At 46.2% G+C, this 22,225-nt stretch overlaps 1 protein-coding gene across 1 annotated transcript in view; it reads right to left on the bottom strand.

Annotated features, from left to right (window-relative positions):
* Nucleotides 1-22,225, bottom strand: part of LOC144784205 (vomeronasal type-2 receptor 26-like) — a 145,477-nt gene that overhangs the window by 116,106 nt on the left and 7,146 nt on the right. Inside the window, exons 2-4 of the mRNA XM_078662862.1 lie at nucleotides 16,527-17,354; nucleotides 12,987-13,055; nucleotides 1,957-2,019 (exon numbers count right to left, since the gene is read on the bottom strand). Of these exons, the coding sequence (XP_078518988.1) occupies nucleotides 1,957-2,019; nucleotides 12,987-13,055; nucleotides 16,527-17,354 (960 nt within the window). The remainder of the gene's footprint in view (nucleotides 1-1,956; nucleotides 2,020-12,986; nucleotides 13,056-16,526; nucleotides 17,355-22,225) is intronic.

Below are 22,225 nucleotides of genomic sequence, written 5' to 3'. Positions count from 1 at the left end.
AACCAAAGTTGGTGGTGAAATGTCATGTAGTTCCTATATAACCTATACAGGACCTGCACGTTTGGCTAACATAAACTGTGGGATTGGTGGCAGACTGGTTCCGTATGTTAGCCTTTCTGTATTCGCTAGCTCACAGTGCCACTAGAATCTCTTCTTACCAAGGAGAGAATAGTTATTGGCAGCCAGAGAACATGGCAAGCCTGATCCCTCAGGATCATGGAAACTATGTACTACCTTTCTCTCAGTCACTCGTGCTTACTTAGTTTGTCTCAGAGAGATACACAGAATAAACAGTTGGGCCTGTTACAATAAGAATTTAGTGCACGGTTGTTATTCTAGTGTAGAATAGATGTGCTGCAACAACTGTTAGACAGTAGCAGAGATATATGATCAGCAATACAATAAAAGTAAAATGATGGTATAGTTCTACCTTCTTGCAGTAGTCATGAATACATGCAAGTATCTAAAATACATGACATTAAAAGGTACATACTCCTATGATGCGACCTAACTAGATGTACCTAAGTGTACTCAGGGGTTAGAGGCAGCAGACCCGGAAGCTGAGATCGGTCCTGGACCAGGGTTCAATTCCCCGCCTCGGCGGGTCTTGGGCTAAAAATTCCACGGACTCGATAATTCTCGCCCCGGTACCTCCTCGACTCACGGGTTCACACTCTGCGACTCTGGGCAATAGCTTGCTTAATCTCCACAACGGCCCCTCGCGGCGGGATGCCTGACTTTCACCTTGTGGATACCCTGCTATCTCACAGGGGAATACCAGGAAGGGTTCCCTAAGCAAGCGCCGGGACACCCACTGCGGGTAGCTGTGCGCTATATAAGCTCAACTACATTTACATTTACATTTACCTAGCATGTGTGTAGGTGTTAAGCCAAGAATCCCTCTGGGATTTAGTCTAACCCCATTACCTGAAGTGAGAGAATGTGGGACCCCGTCCTGGTCTCGAGTTGGACACCCCACAAGGGATGTTAGACCACTGCGGGCTGGAGTATCTGCATGCAGGAACTTCAGCGTCTCTGGTCAGTGTGTGAGCCCCGGAAGTCTTGGTCTCCTCTGTCTTTCTAAGCAAGACATGTTGTATATATACCCATAGGTCTCCCCAGGGGTCCTACCTTGCTGTGTTACTGTGTCGGCCTCAAGGGTGATGTCGGACCTGAAATTTGTACAGAGACATTATACAGGAGATGGAAGTCCTGCTGTGCTTCCAAGAAATATCATGTATAATGTATGCGACTCGAACATAGGGAAAACCCACATTCTGAATGCAGTGTCGTAATTGGGTAAAAGGTCAGTTCCTGTAAACCGTTATGTGTGTAATGTAGGGAAGGATATAGGTAAAAGGTTGCAATGTTACCTGAGCCTATATTAGGGTACCTATATGGAATATAACAATGTCGATAAAACACAACACTCCTTCAACGCCTCCTTTGTTTCAGACATCCAATGCCTGAAACACTACCTGCACATCATCCCTACCTGAAGCTCATTTCAACCAAGGCATGGTTTACCAAGAACAGCCTACAATAACCAGCATAAACCTGCCTCATTGACATGATCACTGATGGTTTCAAGCCCCAAATTTCACCAAATCCCAAGTTACTTATATTCACTCTGAACAACAGCCAAACCCTCAGCTCTCTTCTCTAAAGAAAGTAAAATTCTTCCTTCCAGAAAACAGCTTCAGAACTGCTGCTAAAACCTTCATACACTCACATTAGGATGGTGGAAAACCCCTGTGCCATGGCCTCTCAGATGCCCCTGGGGCACCACTTGGGAGCATTCCACATGCTGCAGCATGTTTCATTCAGGGACTGAAGAAATATGATTACATAGTCCCTATCCTGGTGGAAATCCATTGGTTCCCCTTGTAGTCCAGAACCATCTTCAAAACCAGCTGCATCATTTACAAAGCTATCACGACCAGCATCCCCGCTTACCTTGCAGACAAGCTTACCATCTCCGGCGATTCTCAGTGCATCCATGGCCAGGACACCGTTAGACTACAGATTAAGAAATGTTAAAAAGAAAAAAATAAGGTAGCAGGCCTTTTCTATTTATACATGCTAGATGTTGAACAACATCCATGTATTCATCAGGACCGCCCCAGGTTTCTCCAATTTCACAATGCAAAAAAAGGCCGCAAAAAAAGGCCACAAATCAACTACCTCTCCTATTGCTCATGGACTTCATGCTGGTCCTGTACCGAACTCTAATTCTTCTTGGTTACGTTTGCACTATAGAAAATCCACTTTCATGCAAACAAACATACATAGATACATACATGATTGTCTGTCAAATGGGGGAGTATGTTGGATACAAATGTGGCTCTGGATGACAGTATTTGAGAAGTATAGCTTAGCTAGTTGTAATACTTTACTCGAAAAAATATTTCACAAAAGTACAAGTATTCATCATACGAAATACATAAAACAGTGTTGCAAATGTTACAGATCATAAAGCATTAGAAGTACATAATGAACGGTTCTTACTTGAGAAAATAATCAAACATTGGGTAACAATTTCGACCTGATGAACCAAGCATTCGCCACATATTTGGCTACCCCACAAACAATATACATTGAAGAAGCATTGGTTAGAAAAACACGCATTGCTGATCTGTGGTCCCTAACCCCAAGCTCCCTACAAACAGGTTTCAGGCATTTTGCTCTCGTCTGTTTATATGCAACACATGCAAACAAAAAATGACCCAGCGATTAATTCGGGAAAGAGAAACCTGGGCATTTTAGATCAATTCCTCTCCATCCCTTCCACCCTTCCTTAAATGAATTAAGGGGTAAGATGCCATATCTTAGTTTTAGAAACAAAGTTCTGTCGCGGGGGGACTGGATGAAGTCCAAAAATGGCTCTAACTTTCTGAGGGGCTTGTGGTCGAGGAATATATTAGTCAAGGGGCCCCAATTTGGATTCCTTGATTCCTTTGCCATCACCCAATCCCAATACAGTTTTTTAACAGTTAGTTTTGGCGGGGGGGTTTGTGAAATCCAACAGTCCCCTAGACCAATAGATATCACCAACTTCTTTAAATTGTTGAGCCATTTTATTTTGTTAGCTACATTCAAACTGATTAGCTCGTCCAATACTAATGCATAATTAAAAAGTTTGGGGGTCCTTCTAAGCCGAACCCAGTATAGCAAAGGGCGAAATTGGACTAAATCAGAGATATTTCTTTTACCCAGGTCTAAAAATAAAGGTTTCAGAGGGGTCGATAAAGGCAGCGAGACTATATCTCATATAAACTTATTTTCAGCCACTGCCAATGCTTTAGTGTTCTCCTCACCCCAAAGTTCAGAACCGTATACTGCCGCTGCTAACGCCTTCCCCTCATAAATTCCCAAGGTGGGAGCTATGGGTCTGCTGGTAGAGAGCCGCTGATTCTTTGTTATCGCTCCGGATACCCTTTTAAGGTTTAAAATCATTTTAGCGATATGGCAAGTCCAACTCAAATTGTTACTGAGTCTTACTCCGAGATAATCAAATTCTTCCACCACCTCAAGGGGAGTGCCATTCAACAAGAGGTTAACCTTCCTATGTTTTTTATTGGCGGACAACACCATCAACTTTGTTTTGGTGGTATTTACCGACAATCCCCGGTCTTTACAAAAAATACAAAAGCGATCAAGCAGTTTTTGTAGACCCATGGGGGATTTGGACATCAGAAGGGTATCATCGGCAAAGAGTAGTGTAGGTGTTTTCTCTCCTGCGAGGACAGGGGCATCGGCGGGGTCCTCCCTCAAATGGTCCACCACCCCATTTATAAAGAGGGAGAACAGGGTGGGAGCCATCACGCATCCCTGTCTCACTCCTCTATTGACCGGTACCTTCTCTGTCAGATGGCCCTGACTTCCCCATCGAATCCTGGCATAGTTCCCCTCATGGAGTTTAATAATGAACTGCAGTAAATAACTTGGGAAACCCATGTCAGATAGGACTGACCAGAGTTTGGCCCGTGGGATAACATCGAATGCTGTCTTCAAGTCTATGAAAGCCAAGTATAAACTGCCCTTGACAATTAATACTGACTTCTAGCAGACTGCACAGAATCGGAAGACCTGGCCTATTGCACCGACATTGCTCCCGAACCCAGCCTGGAAGTGGGACAGAATGTCCTTGTCCACAAGCCATGCTTCGGTACGATTTATGATGACCCTGCCAACCACCTTTTGGACAGTATCTATCAGACTTATCGGTCTGTAGTTGTTAGGGTCATCTCTTTCGCCCTTTTTATATATAGTTATGACCTCTGCGCCCTTCCAGGATTCTGGAACTGGGTGGCCGTACTGGATCAGATTCATCAGACATGCTATAAACTCTGCCCATGTTTTGGAATCATACATTAAGAAATCCCCCAGAAGGCCATCTGGCCCGGGTGCCTTCCCTGGTAGTAATTTAGAAATGGCGTCTTGAACTTCACGCTGGGAGAATAGGTCTACCTTAAGAACTGACTGCTCACAAGATTTACTTTGAGGGTTGGTAGCTGGTGATAGTATTGAGCTTTTCAGACTGTCCTCACAATATGATTTAAAAAACATGGGAATACCATTGCTGCTCGGTTATATGATTTAAAACAGGTGCTGCCCCCCTTCTGTCAAATGCATTAATTAATTTCCCAAAAATAACTGAGTTTTTCCCGCAGGCTGCGACCTTCAGCTGCTGCCAGTGCTCTTCCTCCCAATATTTCTTTGCTGTTGTTAAACTATTAGAATATTCCTTTCTGGCCAGCCGGACAGCCACAGGGTCCTTGCTTTTTATTGCTTGGGTAATTGCTTTCCTTTTGTTCCTACAATTTGTCGAATACCAGGGGTTACTCTTTGAGGGATCACAGTTAGAACGTGATTTCACCCGGGGCTTCTTACAGAAATGGGCTCCCAATTTAATTATTAGATTTTTATAGGAAACCAGCAGGCTACGTTCAGCATGATTAAAAGATGCTGATGCCAAGGCAATAAGTCTGCTGGTTTCTTCTAAAACCAACTCTTTGATGTTTTGGAGCTTTTCCTCATCGCATTTGACCACATTCCATTTTAATTTCCTATTGTCATTTGTAGGGAAAACCTCTTTTGTGATCATCTCTGGTTTCCCTCTAATATCAATCCCTCTTACCCAGTGGATTTCCATGCATAATGGATTGTGGTCGCTATCGGAAGACTGCCTAATCTCCATATCAATTACGTCAGGCCAAGATTGTATATCTAAAATGATATAATCAATACGAGATGGGCAACCTAGCCTGTTAAAAGTCATTGCCCCATCGCGATCCGACCTGGTCCGGCCATTGAGAGCCCGTAGGTTGTGTTCTAACACCAAGGCATTCAGCTGGATAGCTCTGGCTGTCCATTTCTTAATGGGTGCAAGCACTAGGGGAGGTATAAACTGTCTACAATCCTCTGCATTGAAACCCAATACCTCTTCATCGTCTAGGGGTTCAAATGTACAGTTAAAATCCCCCCAACCAATATTTTAGATCTGGGGGGAAGGTGTGATAACCTCACATCTAACAGCTCAATTATTGGGGAGGATAGCCCACCCTGGAGGCCTCTAGCATAAATACAAAACAGTTCAAAACTATGACCCCCAAAAGGTTAGCTAGCTTGTATGGAGCTTCCCCATTGGTTACTATTGTTGAGCTACAATCGTTGGATTTTCTTGGTGAAAGCAATGTCATAGCTGCTGCCCAGTTTTATATAATGTTGCCTGTTCTTTAATCGGAGGATGGTGTGTGAGAGGCTGGCCTGGTGTATGATGTCCACTGATGTAAGTGGGCACCTTGCACCAGTTCAGACAACCGTTATGGTGATTTGGGATATCTCAGACAACCTTAGAAAGCTATCCAAGTGGTAGCTGTGGAGAGCAGCCTTCAGGCCTAGTCTTGCAGTAGTGTAAAGCAGCGTGTTTCACCAGAATGCAATCTTATAGTATAGATTAAATGAAAAGAACCACACCAAGTGTTTATAAAAAGATGTATTTATTATATAATACTCTCTAGTATGTTCCAATGTCTCCAACACAGAGATAAACTTAACCCACATAATACTTTAGCAAAGTAACACAGTAAATAGCATGAACTACACAGTGGGCCCCATGGGGGAACCAAACCATTTACTAAGAAATTGGTATAAAAACCACAACTCTACTCAGGACAATGTCGTAAGGATGTAGAATTATTGGGGACCCACAGAACCACCCAAGGTAAGTAGATAGTGACCCCATGGAGAGAGTGTGCAGTGTGTGAACACAACCTCATGCTCCGTACAAGTTTATGTGCGTGTTTTGGTTGGATTTTTAAAGATTAGGGAACCTACCCCGTGAACCAGGAAGAAACCCAGTGGACGACAGAAGGTTGGAGAGCCAGCCCAACCGGGATACTTTGGTACTAAGTTACCTATCCCAGGGAAGCTAGATGCATAGGTGTGAAGTGGATCCCAAAAGTAACAAGTGTGATTGTCAAGTGGACCCACAGGCCTGAGACACTGGAGTCGCGAGAGGACCTCAAGCAGCTCACCAAAAGATGCAGGCCACGATGCACACAATGTGGTGTGGCCGAAGAGTCTGGTCGCTGGAGGTGCTCGAGGTTGGGGCTACTTAGAGCCCAAAGTTCTTCTTGCAAAGATGACAACAAGCCTTTGCAACTGCAAAATTGACACAGTAGTCAGGGGTTTGGTTATTGCAACCACCACAAGGACTACTGGCCTAAAACTTGGTGAGAGGGTAGAGCAGACATCGGGACCTGTGGGAAAACCACCACCTGTGTTGCAGAGCTCACAGAGTCCGGAGGAGCTCAGGATCTACAGACCAGTCAACTTAGTTGCTGTGCCTGCGAATGCAGGGTAGTGACTCTTTCACTCCAAGGGAAATTACTTTGGTTGTCCTTAATGCTTCACAGGCCTTTGAAGGTTCCTGTATGATGCACTGGCACAGGCCCAAACGAAGTCCAGCGAAGTACAGAGTGCCCAGACAGTAGAGTTGCAATGTTGTCTGATCTGAGTCTTATCCCACGGTTAATCTAAAGACCTACTCCCAGGTAAGCCCTTAAGTACCCTAGGGAAAGGGTTGGGAAGATCCAGGGGACCCTCTCAGGGGGGAATCTGGACAGAGGGGATGTTACTCCCATGTCATTTGTCCAGTTTCGCACCAGAGCGGGAGCCAACGGCTCTCAAGTCTGGTTTGAACTGGACTATGCACAGGGACACAAAATGTGCTCCTCATGCATACTTTCTGGTGCTGGCAATCCCTAATACAGCCCTAATATACTAACTCCTGTCTGGGAGGTGGTCACACCTCCCTGTGACAGGATGTCTGTTGTTCCTCCTTCCTCTGCTTGGTCTTGACTCAGCAGCAGGAGTACTAAAATGTGTCTCTGGTTGGCAGCAACCATTTTGTGCTGTCTGAGTCAAGAAGGCTGGTACCGGGAATACTGAGAGCATAACGGAGGGCTTTTCCAGTGCTTGGAATCATACCCCCCACACCGATTACGGTGTGGGGGGTATGATTCCAACATGTTCGATACCAAACATGATGGGGTTCGTTTCAGCCATTTTCGAAATTGTCATTGCGCGATTACACGGTGCCCCTCTATATAGTATATGGCTGCTTCACTGACAACCCGGGAGAATGGACTCCGTAGGCTGCAAGAGTGTTCTGCTCATGCAGGGGCACTGTAGAACTTGGCCTTTTGGTTAAAGTTCCATAAACTTTTTGCTTTCCCCCTAGACCGTTTTCCTGACCTAGATATGCAAATCGGAATGCTTAGTGTCAAAGTACAGGAGTTCCCTATATAAAATGTAATGATGATTGGTTGGCCATGATTGGTATGTTGCCTTACTAGTAAAGGTCCCTAGTGATGTGCTCTGTGTGTGCAAGGACTAATAATGCAGAGAAGGGAATTCAGGCCTTCAGTGTAGGGCCTGCTCGCAGAATGCTAAGTTAGCACGTAGTCCTGACAAGTGCAACCACTTGTCAGGCCTGACTTTTCCTTTTACATACACATGGGGCACCCCGGTGGTATGTACCAGGTAACCCCTGGGCAGGGTGAAGTGTAGGTAAAAGGCAGAACATAAGCTGAGGTGTCTGTTATGTTCTGACAGTGAAAAACTCTCTTTTCCCTGCTAAAAGGCCATTCTGCGCATAGGACAGAATGGGGGAGGCTGGGTGTGTGTTTCTTAGCCTAGTTTCCTGTCAGTTTATAATGGAGAGGTGGTGTTTAGTATGTATGGATTCACAGTGTCATAATGCATCTTTCTGTGAAGTTGGTTTTGTCACTGTGTGTTTATAAATCACTCTTTTAGAAACTGGCTGAGTTATGTGCTCTGACCATGTCTGTGTGTCTCTGGAATGTGAATTGTCTATCTGGAACTGAAAGGTGAGAGGAGCTGGGAGAGGTCTTAACCCAGGGAGGGGTTGAGAGATGGGACCAGGCTGCCCTGTATCTGGAGAGTAGGGGAAGGAGAAGCCCGGGAGGTGAAAAGGCCTGGGCTGGTGCTATAAACCAATTGATCCATCTCCTGCTGAGTGATTAAGGATCTGGCCCCCAGTATCAAAGGGAGAGAGGTGACACTGGGAGGGAGACACCCTTGACTGATGTAGGGAGGGGTCATGGACCCCTGAGCACATACAAACTTCAAAGACAGTAAGGGGTATAACTATGAGAGCTGAAACCCCTGAACATTGGAATGAAACAGATATGGATTAAGACTGAAATGGCTTGGACCAATTCTGTGGTCAAGAGGAACCTCTGCAAAAGGAGCAACTGAAGAGACTGCTGTGGGTAGACCAATCCTTGCTTTGTGATCTGGGGCTGGTCTGCACTATGCTGTTCTAACTAAGGAAGAGGGTGTTGGGACTGTGCTTGGAGGTGCTGGGTCCCCCTGCTTGAAGAAGGCTATGCTTTGTGCTGTGTCTTGTAACCCCAAGGGGCTGAGGTGAGCTGGTTCACTGTTTTGGAAGCACATGAATATAAAAGTTTCCAGAGTAGACCCTCAGATAAGCCATGTGTGCGTGTGCTCTGTCTAGCCTGAGACCTTCGCTAGTTGTGCCCCGTGATCTTGGGCACCTGGAGCTTCAAGTGAAACTTGGACGCGCTGGGAGCGTGTTGTGGTCCAGCCCGGGTGTTGGTGAAGAGCGCCTGGGCCTCGTGTGCACCAAAGGAAGAAACGAGACCCTGCCACGCAAGTGTGCATGTCGTGGTGCAGCCAGGGCATTGGTGAGGAGCGCCTGGACATCGTGTGCACCACCGGAGGAAGTGAGTCTCGACGCACTGGGTGCGTGTCGTTATGCAGCCCGGGTGTTGGTGAAGAGTGCCGGGGCCTCGTAAGCACCAAAAGAAGAAGTGAGTCTCCAACATGCAAGAGGGCGTGTCGTGGTGCAGCCAGGTCATTAGGGAAGAGTGCCTGGACATCGTGTGCACCGGGAGAAGAGGTGAGACTCGATGTGCAAGAGTGCGTGTCGTGGTGCAGCCAGGGCATTGGTGAAGAGCGCCTGGACATTGTGTGCACCGGGAGAAGAGGAGAGGCTTGAATGCGCAGGGTGTGTGCTGAGGTGCAAGCACCAAAAGAAGAAGTGAGTCTCCAACATGCAAGAGGGCGTGTCGTGGTACAGCCAGGTCATTAGGGAAGAGCGCCTGGACATCGTGTGCACCGGGAGAAGAGGTGAGACTCGATGTGCAAGAGTGCGTGTCGTGGTGCAGCCAGGGCATTGGTGAAGAGCGCCTGGACATCGTGTGCACCGGGAGAAGAGGAGAGGCTTGACCGCGCAGGGTGCATGCTGAGGTGCAAGCGGAGCATTGGTGAAGAGCCCGGAGCGTCATGAGCACCAGAGAAGAGGCGAGTCTCGGACGCGCGGTGTATGTGTTGAAGTGCATCCTGAGGCGCTGGTGAGGAGTGCCGGGTTAGGGTGTGCACCCAATTGAAGTCTCCACAGTGTTGAGGGCGGGTCTTGGTGTGGACTGAGAGCGCCGGAGTGAGGGCCAAGTCGTTGGGGCCCTTGGAGTCGATCAGCAGCGGCCCGGCAGCCACGGAAGAACTGAGCCACCGGCCAGAGTCCGCTGCAGCCCGTGATTGAGTTCTGGGTCAAGGCCCATGTCGCTGAAGTCGGGGAGGAGAGTGGGATCGCTCCACCCCAGGTAACGAGGAGCAACACCTGGGGTGGGGTGCGGGCCCGGAGGGACACTCTCTCGGCATCCCGCTTCAGTTAGCTGTGCGAGCCATTGCTTCGGCTCGGATCCCGGCCAGTGCTGACCCAAGACAGGGCAGTAGTTTTTGTGTCATCATTTGATCCATAACGGGGGCACTGTTAACGGAGCACGTAAAACTGTCGTATTACACTTTGCATTATTACTGCTAACGAACTATCGAACTGTCGTATGACGCCTAACCTCATTTGTGCCGGACGAAATTTATGTTTGATGCATTACGTACTGCGTTATTTCTCCCTTGCATATTACCTGATTGTAACGTGGTGCATTACATTATTTCTTCAGTGCACAGTATATGAGTATAACGTGGTGCAGTGTATTCATTCTTCATTGCACCGTACAGGATTCTAGCGTGACGCATTGCTTTGTTTCTTCCTGGTACTGGGCATGCTGGTGGTGATACACATTGCATTATTCCTTCAATTTCAAAGTACATGACTGTGGCACTACGTATGGCAATGTTTCTCTGTTGCACAGTATAAGAGAATATCGTTACGAATTGCAGTATTTGTTTCCTTTTGCAATGTGTGTGATTCTAGCAATACGACTGGCCTAACTTTTTGGAAACGGTTAGAAGTGATCTTAACTGTTGTTTAGGAGTGGTGGTTGGGATTAGAACCTACCAACCCACCGCAAATAATACTACCCATTCTTATATGTTGATTTTGTATCGTGTGGTCAGATCGTACAATTGCTTATATAAAAATTATACTCATTTTATCAATACTCGTGTGGAGTCTATTTGTGATGACATCATGGGGTTACTGTGAGCGTGGTTGCACATACTGAACACTTGTGCCTTGAAGATTAGCCTAGCTGCTCGTGCCAAGCTACTAAGGGGGTGAGCAGGGCTATCTCAGACGGTTTCCTTACTTAGCCTAACGTATAAGCGAGGAGTCGGGGACGCACACCTCCAGCATTTGGTGGTGGCGGTAAGCGACAGGGACCTCCACTTCCAACAGTCACCCTCTCACTTAGAACCACACACCCGGCCTTCAGGATTGCTTGGGCCTGCTACAGGGGTGACTTATAGGTTTTAAGTGCAGTTACCCTTAGATATAGTAAACCTATATCTTTAGTAAGTGGTGCATGCACCAACTTACACAGACTCCAAGGGCAGGCCTGTAGTTCATTGGTCTCCCATGAGTGGCATAATGCATGCTTCAGACCATGGGAGACCTCTGGGGTACCTATGCCCTGGGTACCTTAGTACCATATACTAGGGACTGATCCCAGTAATCAATGTGGATTTTACCTAAGTACTCAACACAACAATTTATGGAGAAAGCAGAGAGACTGGGGTCCTGAGTAGCAGAATCCCAGTCAGACTTGTCAAAATACAGCATAGCCCCAGGCAAAATGTGGGGATAACCATGGAAGTAGATCCTATAGTATGAAAGAATTACAACTTCAACTGACTCAAACATTAACTTTCTCTTTCCCTTTCTCTTGCTCTCTCTGTTTTAGACTAAGCCAGACATCTTGACAATAAAATGATTTAATATTACCAGCTGTTCTGTGGGCAATTGTTTATACTGGACTTATTCTTCCACGTATAAGTAATGGTTCAACCCAACAGGATTTCCTATTCTGCATCAAAGTAACGGCGTGGATGGTACCAATATTACTTTGATGCAGAATAGGAAATCCTGTTGGGTTCACTACCTTTGAACCATTACTTATACGTGGAAGAAGAAACGAATATGACCTTCTCCACCAGAATCTTAAACATCGGAGCGTGACATTTCACTAATAGGGGAATTCTCATAATCATCCTGTGAGCCCTGAAGAAACTCCTTGGTAGGGAGTGAAACGCGTTGGCTGACTCTGTTGCAAATTGCATTGTGACTGCTTTTAAAAAGAATGAATAATATTAAATAAAGAGAAACTTTCATATATCCAAAACTGACAGCTCTCTCTTGGACTTCTTTCCTGTGCGCCCCCATATGAGCTTAACAAAAAAAACCTCAATTTAATATTGAGGGGCTTCCCTGAAACTTGCCTCCTCAGATTTGAGGAAGAAAGAGGAAGGATTGAAGAGCCATTCTGACCCTCACTTCTCCGACTTCCCTCAAGCTTCAATCCGATGCCTACAGCCTGAACCTGAGGGGTTCCTCCTGACCGCAATCAGAGCTGGTAAAAAGAACCTGATGCCAAAAGATACCCCTGCACCAGACGCCCCTCTGCCTTGTGTGGCCAACCGATGGTGTCCAGGCTTCCCCCAAGATCCCAACTTATCTCTCCAGCCAGTGGTTGCCTTCAGGAAGTTTCCCTGCCTGAGCCTGCAGCACCTCTGCTTAACCGAAGGTCTCCATTGGAATGTACAGGGTCCCCAACGTCTCCTTGGCACACTGCACCCGGCCGTCCCTGTGCTGCAGCTCCTGTGCTGATTGTTGTCTCCTATAGTGCAGACTTAACCTGAAGAGCTTTGCTCCCACACTTGAGTGGCCTGCTCGCAAGCAGTCCCTGACCGAAGGCTTCCTTAGCCCCATTGTCTAATGTTGGGCACCTGCACTCTGCATCTGGCTGCCCGAGTGCCACTGGTGGTGCAATTTAAGTGCCTGACAAGACCTTGGGTAATCTTGGTCCTAACCCCTAAAACGCCCACTAGTAAGCCATTTACTTACCTGAGAACCGTTAAACCTTTTTCTCCCATAGGAACCAATGTTACAAGTATTGTTCCTAAAAATATTTTGTGTTGAGTTGAACTTTGGATGAAAGAAAGTAACTAGATTGCAAATCTTAAAACGTCTCACTTACCTTGTATTGTGAGATCCTCAGTGTAGTATTTAGGCATTCCACAGAGTAGGCACTGTAATCCAAAATGATCTAAAAGTATTTCAAAAGTAATTACTGTATAATTTAACCTGTTTTTGAAACCCAATACAAACCTCTAACGATTGCAATTTCATCTACAACTGCATTTCCTTATAACGTTTTGCATTTGAAAGTATATTTTAGTTACCTGTGCCAAGTCCTGCTTTGTTCTAGAAATAAAACAGAAGTATATCTATTTTAGAATTACCTAATTGATTTGGATTCTTTCTCAGAGTGTGTGTAATCTGTCCTTGATTGTGTGAATACAATAAATGCTTTACACACCCTCTGGAGAAGCCTAACTACTCACTTGCACTACCACACAGAGAGCTGTTAGTTCCTGTCTAATTTAGCCTCTGCTATACCTCTAGGGACACCCTGGACTCTGTGCATACTATACGTCACTTTGGTATAGTATATACAGGGCCAGCTTCCTACACTCATCACTTGTATATGCCCTTTCTTCAAAACTGAGTTGGTTTGATCCCACTGAAGGGCTCCTGTCTAGACAAATTGAGGGTAAAAATCAAGTGTGAAAGTGAGTGAGTGTAAAGTAAGTGAGTGGGTGAGTGAGTGAGTGAGTGAGTCAAAAGTGAGTTAGCGAGTGGAAAGTGAGTCAGTGAACATATCATTTAGCATGTAAGAAGGTTATCAAAACAGTAAGGGAGGTTAGAAGAGAGTACTAGAGAGGCCAAGTAAGTAAGTTAACAAGTTGATAATTATTTCAGTGACTAGGGGGTCACATAGAGTTTGGGGAAGTTCTGTGACTAGGGGGTCCTTTAGAGTTTGGGGAAGCAAGTGGAGTGCCATAAATTGGCAATTCACCCATCTGCCAAACTCATTGTTCTGCCACCATGTTTAGAGGTTAGTGAACCTCGGCGGTTCCATCGGTGGAGTTTCAGCTGGTTCCTCTATCAGAAAAATTTGGCCTATCACTTGCTCTATTGGTGCTTGAATCCCTTGATTAGGATGAGGCAACAATAATTAGATTTCCCTTCATCTGACCTCCATGGGAAGCATGATGGTAGCAGGTATGGAAATCCATCAATTGCCCCTAAGATGCAGGAAAAATCTTTGTGCATCAGGGCTGTTGATTATTTTACATAAATTCCCACTTTGGGAGTATATTTATCTAGAACAGACAGAAATGCTGAGCAGGGTTCGAAACAACATGGTGCATACTCAACATTTCACTGAGCCTATAGGGGAGCTGCTGATGGGACCGTAGCTAGAAGTTAGCGTTCTCCAACTGGGGCAGACAGTTCTCTGCCAGGAAAGTGGAGGCCACATCCCACTAACCTGGTGACCCACAGGGTCTCAAGCTCACATATAGATGTGCCCTGCAATGAAGAGATATGGATACTCCACCTGTGACCCCATAGATAGAAAGGAGCCTAGGAAACACTTTCAAAGCAGATCCCTGCTTTGTAGCTCATGCCATCCTCACATCAATATTGTACTCTCAGGTGTCAACATACAAGGACCCGTGCTTTGGAAAGACTTTGCACTTCTGTGTCTTATTAAATAGTTAATTGACCAACCTCAGAAATGTATAAATCAAGCTCTTAGAGAGCCTGAACCTTCAGGTCCAAGCTGACAATAAAAAAGCTTTGAAAGCTCGTCACTGGCAGAATCGAATATCAATTTTACAATACAGTGCATTTTAGTCTAGATTGACAGGAACAAAGGCCTGGGATACCTGCTAAGGTCAGCATCTTACTTCTTCTTGAAACAGCACAACGTCGCATCCCATCCAGCAATCACCTTGCAAACGGCTGGAGCAAGCAAAAGTTTATTGGTAGTCGAGAGCCTCAATGCCATTTCCTGTTTGTAAGACTAAAATAATGGGCCGATTTACTAGCTGGTTTGCATCGCTCTTCTAACACAGACCGTGGTGCAAGAGCGGCGCAAACCTTAAGTTAGATTTATGAAGCCACACAAGCCACTTTGCATGGACCTGAGCGGCTCCAAAATCTGGAGTAATGTAACGCAGTACAAATCGCTGCGTTGCCCGACTCTGCCCTGAGAAGGCGTTCCATACGCATTGCATGGATTAACCACACAACGCTAACGGTTTTTGACACATTGTCAGATTTAGTAGAACTGGTAAACCTGGGAATGCGCCAAAAAGATACGCCTCTCCAGGAGAGGTGTAACGAGGATAAATATCTTTAGTTCTCCTCATTACTTACTCTTTCTATGTTTGCTGCATTTGCAAACATAGATAGAAGAAGATGGAGGAATGTGCCTCTCAGGATTGTTTGTGTGCAGGAAGGTGTTCTTTCTTGCGCAAAGACCATCCTGCATGCAATGCAGGCACCCATGCACCAAGGGTCAAGAGGGCCATCATTTGCACTAGGCGGCCAAAATGGCACCAGAGGAAAAGGCAGGAATGTGCTGTATTGTGTTCAATATGGTACATTCCTGCCCTTTCCCTGTCATGCTGCCCAGCAAGGTGATTTACTGCGCTGCGTGACATTTTCATAAATTGACCACTAAATTACCAACATTTAAAAAAAAAATCACAATTTTAAGATTCCATACAATATTCAGGAATAGAAGGCCATAGAAGTATATCTACCCACTGACTGGACTGGAAGGAGTAGATTCGCTATGTTTTCGTGCATCCAGTCCAGCAACCACATTTGCTGCGTTTCATTGCGTTGAAGATAGGGAGCAGAACTGCACCAAATGTACTAAGGCGTGGTGCTGCTCCTCTCTCCATGTGGTACTGTAATTCAATGTGCACACCCGCACACTCCTGAGGGTGTGTGCACACTCGCACACTCCTGAGGGTGTGTGCACACTCGCACACTCCTGAGGGTGTGTGCACACTCGCACACTCTTGAGGGTGTTTGCCTAATGTCAAGCACAGTTTATACTGTGCTTTGCCAAGTTGAACACTCTTTTGAAGTTTGTGTTGTACAGTGCAGCAGACATGCAAAGCTGAACAAAGTTTGAGAAATAAAAACTTTTCTTAAACTTTATGCCTGCCTCGAGAAGAAAGAGGAAAAATAAAGGTCAGCAACGAGCAGAAAGAAAAATAAAGGTCAGAAACAAGCAGAATGAGGCCAAATAAAAGTTAGAAACAAGAACAACAAGACAAAATAAAGGTCAGAAAAAAACAGACAGAGGCAAAATCACAGGCAGAACTTGCAGAGAGAGGTAACATAGAAGGCAGAAAAAGGAGCAGAAAGTGACCAGAAAAGAAGGCAGAAAGCGAGCAGAAAATGAGCAGATGAGGCACAAACCTAAGGTAGCAGAGAATAATGGACTGGGGGGAAGCTGGACAGGAGAATGGTTGCAGGGGTAGATGGCACGAGGACCTCAAGAAGTGACTTCAATGTGACAGGCTGCAGGGTGCCAAATGTCAATTACGTAAATTAGTTTATCTCTTGGGGAAGTGCATTAAAAGTGCACTATTTGAGTCTAACAATATTTGGTTGCGATATATATTTAGAAATAGAAAAGTGCCTCTCCTACCTGCCATGGTTGGAAGTCCTTGCTCAGACTTTCACTAACTGAGGAATGTCCTGAGTTGGCTTTGGCTGAGATCATGTTGTGTAAAGCGTGAGCAGCTGCGTAGACCGCAGTGTAAACACTGTATGTAATGTAGAAATTGTAAGCATCATATCTAAAGAGGTCCAACATTCGCATCGTCTCGTTCCCTTTACAACGAGGGAAAAAGGATTCGTAGGCAAAAGTTCCATCCGGCAAAGCAGGAGCGCACCTGAATGTTATCACCCAAAACTCCACAAATATGGAATAGTCTGAGAAATTTAAAGGTTTCACACTGTATAGGAAATCTGTCAGTCCAGGAATCTGTCCCTTAGGAATGGAAATTTCTAGTGAGCCATTGAAAAGATTCCCTCCAAGGTGATAAATAAAATCTTTCAAATGTGATGAGATTGCAGAAGCGATCCAAACTTTGGCAGGCAGTTCTTTCAAGGACCAAATGAGGAATGGATCCATGTAAGCTCTCGAACAGTGAACTATCACCACATTGACAGAATAACCACTCATTGTTTCAGCTATTTGCCTCATCTCATTCCACCCGGTGTAAGGGGGCTTGCGGAGTCTTTGTAAGAAGGCCACACAACCCCCACTGTTGGTGATGTCTCTCTCCAGCTCCTCACCAGCCCTCCTGCCGCTCTCATCCTCTGATGTCAGGATCCCAACCCAGGTCCAGCCAAAGTGCTTGAGCAGCCGGGCGATGGCGCGCGTCTCGTAGATCTCATTGGGGACAGTGCGGTAAAAGGATAGAAACCGATGTCTGTCATTGAAGATTGGATCCATGGCTCCATAGCTGACCTGAGGAAGACATAGACATGAGCTATTAGACATATAGTGCCGCAGTCCACTAACATGCATCACTGGACGATGGTGCGTGGCTTGTGGATCTCATTGAGGACAGTGCGATAAAAAGATGGGAACCAATGCCTGACATTGAAGATTGGATCCATGGCTCGATAGCTGGAAGGCATAACCATGAGCTATTAGACATATTGCACCACCATCTACTAACACGCATCACTGGTGGATGACGAGTGACTTGTGGATCTCATTGTGGACAGTGTGGTAAAAGGATGGGACCTGATGCCCATCATTGCAGGTTGGATCCATAGCACCATAGCTGACCTGAGGAAGACATAGACATGAGCTATTACAGGGAGGGCTGAATGTTTCAAGTCAAGGTGTTTGCTGCAGTTTGTGAAGATGCAACAAATCCCTTTAGGTCCAACATGCTTTCTCACTACAGGAACAGAAGTCTATTACTACTTCACAGTGACATAGATCAAACATGTTCAGACAATTTGCATTACTTGATACCCGGACAATATATGAGTATTTATCTATCTCAATCACATCTGAGAATGAGTTTCTTTTTAAAACGGCATATCTGCTCCATAGTTTAATACATCACATGCCATTAGATTTAGCATTTTCCTCCAGATCTGCCCAATGTTGTGATGTAGTGTTGTTTCTCTAACAAGAAACTCTTCCCTCTTCCCTGCGGCATTCTCATGCTCTGCCATCTCGGGGGTAGGGGGAGAGGGTATATTTACTAAGATTTTGGGCCATGTTTGCATTCACAAAAGTGACGCAAATTAATGCAAAATCATTTTTTAATAATTTACTTTCCAGCGCAAAGCTTGTTTTGCGCTGGAAAATCACTTGAAAGTAGCGCAAAGCATAGCGCTGCTTTACATTACTTAGTGTCACGTGGCCATTCTATGGGGGATGCTTGGGCATTCCCTTGCTACCACCGATGGTTTTTTAATGCGAAACCATATTTACTAAAAAAGTAGACAGGATTTGCATCAAAAAATAGAGCTCACCTCAACCAGGCGCTATCACTGAGAAATGCTTTTATTTCTCTCTTCTTTTCCAACTTTGCCTGCGTGCTGCACTGTACTGCACGCATATAAGGTGGAAAAAGTTTTAAAGTTAGTCTAAGCATTGTAGGGCATATTTGTAAGCCCCTTGCGCTGCCGTAGCATCACTTTTTGTGGATGCCTAGCAGGTCGAGCAGGTCTTGTTCCCTGTCAGGATGTCCGCCAAGTTGTGTGTCAGCTGCTGCTAGGTGCGCATGAGGCCTTTGGTGCCGTGCATACAGTGCCGCACTCACCCTCAGAGAACCTGATAATCCTGCACGGCTCAATCCTTCTTGGGCCTGCTGCCTACATTGAGGGAAGGTGGCACTGCACCCGAAAGATGAGCACAGCCAACTCTGCCTCACCAAAAAATATGAGCAGGTCAGAGCCAGGAGAAAATAGCAGGAGTAAGCTGAATAAAATAAAATTACAATGCGCTTGCATTCCACATTGTGTTGTTCATTCTGATTTTCAGCGAGGGACATGCTACCGGCAGTAAATCTCTGTACAGCATGCATTTTCTTGTGGAATCCCAAAGAATCTAACAGAGTTTTATGTAACTTCATGGAATGCCGCTAAGTGAAATGCAGTGAGTTCCTCTCAGGTCCATACTCGATATGGAGGTTGACAGTGGTCTGGAAATTTACCACAATTCTTTTTTTCTCTCCCTTGAGCAATTAAGTAGCCTAAAAACCCTACACTTTAGTTTTTCACATAGTCATCTCCTGGTTGCGAACAGCCATGCAAGTCGGAGACAAGAGTTTGTGTTAATGTTTAAAGTTTTAAACTCTGATAAAAAATTCTTCTGTAATCGCATAATTACAACACAATGTTTTCTTGTCCACCATAGATTGCCCACCTTCTGATTTTGTCTGCCCCCTCATTTCCCTTCGTGTGTGTGCCCTGATGAAGGTGCGATACAGAAAAGGGGGTGGTGATGAACAGAGTGTCTGAATTAAGCAGACCACTCTTACCCAGTCCAAAGATCAGGGCTTGATCCATCACCGTTATTTATCTCACTGCCCCATCCCAGCTCAGAACCTGGCTATATGCAAATTAGTCTGTCCCTGGCCCAGTGCATCATGGGAACAGGGCAGACCAAACTACCAAGCCAATTCTTCACCAGAAAGGAGACAAGCTACCGGGGACCGGTTTCTGGCATTTCAGCCTCTTCGGCCCGGCTTGCTTGAATCCTGATGGAGCAGTGAGAAAGGGACTCATGTCTGAGTATACCCTGCCACACCTATAGTGGCCAAAAACGATACAGAAAAGGGGGTGGTGATGAACAGAGTGTCTGAATTAAGCAGACCACTCTTACCCAGTCCAAAGATCAGGGCTTGATCCATCACCGTTATTTATCTCACTGCCCCATCCCAGCTCAGAACCTGGCTATATGCAAATTAGTCTGTCCCTGGCCCAGTGCATCATGGGAACAGGGCAGACCAAACTACCAAGCCAATTCTTCACCAGAAAGGAGACAAGCTACCGGGGACCGGTTTCTGGCATTTCAGCCTCTTCGGCCCGGCTTGCTTGAATCCTGATGGAGCAGTGAGAAAGGGACTCATGTCTGAGTATACCCTGCCACACCTATAGTGGCCAAAAACGATACAGAAAAGGGGGTGGTGATGAACAGAGTGTCTGAATTAAGCAGACCACTCTTACCCAGTCCAAAGATCAGGGCTTGATCCATCACCGTTATTTATCTCACTGCCCCATCCCAGCTCAGAACCTGGCTATATGCAAATTAGTCTGTCCCTGGCCCAGTGCATCATGGGAACAGGGCAGACCAAACTACCAAGCCAATTCTTCACCAGAAAGGAGACAAGCTACCGGGGACCGGTTTCTGGCATTTCAGCCTCTTCGGCCCGGCTTGCTTGAATCCTGATGGAGCAGTGAGAAAGGGACTCATGTCTGAGTATACCCTGCCACACCTATAGTGGCCAAAAACGATACAGAAAAGGGGGTGGTGATGAACAGAGTGTCTGAATTAAGCAGACCACTCTTACCCAGTCCAAAGATCAGGGCTTGATCCATCACCGTTATTTATCTCACTGCCCCATCCCAGCTCAGAACCTGGCTATATGCAAATTAGTCTGTCCCTGGCCCAGTGCATCATGGGAACAGGGCAGACCAAACTACCAAGCCAATTCTTCACCAGAAAGGAGACAAGCTACCGGGGACCGGTTTCTGGCATTTCAGCCTCTTCGGCCCGGCTTGCTTGAATCCTGATGGAGCAGTGAGAAAGGGACTCATGTCTGAGTATACCCTGCCACACCTATAGTGGCCAAAAACGATACAGAAAAGGGGGTGGTGATGAACAGAGTGTCTGAATTAAGCAGACCACTCTTACCCAGTCCAAAGATCAGGGCTTGATCCATCACCGTTATTTATCTCACTGCCCCATCCCAGCTCAGAACCTGGCTATATGCAAATTAGTCTGTCCCTGGCCCAGTGCATCATGGGAACAGGGCAGACCAAACTACCAAGCCAATTCTTCACCAGAAAGGAGACAAGCTACCGGGGACCGGTTTCTGGCATTTCAGCCTCTTCGGCCCGGCTTGCTTGAATCCTGATGGAGCAGTGAGAAAGGGACTCATGTCTGAGTATACCCTGCCACACCTATAGTGGCCAAAAACGATACAGAAAAGGGGGTGGTGATGAACAGAGTGTCTGAATTAAGCAGACCACTCTTACCCAGTCCAAAGATCAGGGCTTGATCCATCACCGTTATTTATCTCACTGCCCCATCCCAGCTCAGAACCTGGCTATATGCAAATTAGTCTGTCCCTGGCCCAGTGCATCATGGGAACAGGGCAGACCAAACTACCAAGCCAATTCTTCACCAGAAAGGAGACAAGCTACCGGGGACCGGTTTCTGGCATTTCAGCCTCTTCGGCCCGGCTTGCTTGAATCCTGATGGAGCAGTGAGAAAGGGACTCATGTCTGAGTATACCCTGCCACACCTATAGTGGCCAAAAACGATACAGAAAAGGGGGTGGTGATGAACAGAGTGTCTGAATTAAGCAGACCACTCTTACCCAGTCCAAAGATCAGGGCTTGATCCATCACCGTTATTTATCTCACTGCCCCATCCCAGCTCAGAACCTGGCTATATGCAAATTAGTCTGTCCCTGGCCCAGTGCATCATGGGAACAGGGCAGACCAAACTACCAAGCCAATTCTTCACCAGAAAGGAGACAAGCTACCGGGGACCGGTTTCTGGCATTTCAGCCTCTTCGGCCCGGCTTGCTTGAATCCTGATGGAGCAGTGAGAAAGGGACTCATGTCTGAGTATACCCTGCCACACCTATAGTGGCCAAAAACGATACAGAAAAGGGGGTGGTGATGAACAGAGTGTCTGAATTAAGCAGACCACTCTTACCCAGTCCAAAGATCAGGGCTTGATCCATCACCGTTATTTATCTCACTGCCCCATCCCAGCTCAGAACCTGGCTATATGCAAATTAGTCTGTCCCTGGCCCAGTGCATCATGGGAACAGGGCAGACCAAACTACCAAGCCAATTCTTCACCAGAAAGGAGACAAGCTACCGGGGACCGGTTTCTGGCATTTCAGCCTCTTCGGCCCGGCTTGCTTGAATCCTGATGGAGCAGTGAGAAAGGGACTCATGTCTGAGTATACCCTGCCACACCTATAGTGGCCAAAAACGATACAGAAAAGGGGGTGGTGATGAACAGAGTGTCTGAATTAAGCAGACCACTCTTACCCAGTCCAAAGATCAGGGCTTGATCCATCACCGTTATTTATCTCACTGCCCCATCCCAGCTCAGAACCTGGCTATATGCAA

Source organism: Lissotriton helveticus, chromosome 10 (genome assembly GCF_964261635.1).
Source record: "Lissotriton helveticus chromosome 10, aLisHel1.1, whole genome shotgun sequence".
Taxonomy (NCBI): Eukaryota; Metazoa; Chordata; class Amphibia; order Caudata; family Salamandridae; genus Lissotriton; species Lissotriton helveticus.
Note: the sequence above shows the minus strand (reverse complement) of the source record. Positions and strands in the feature narration are given on the sequence as shown.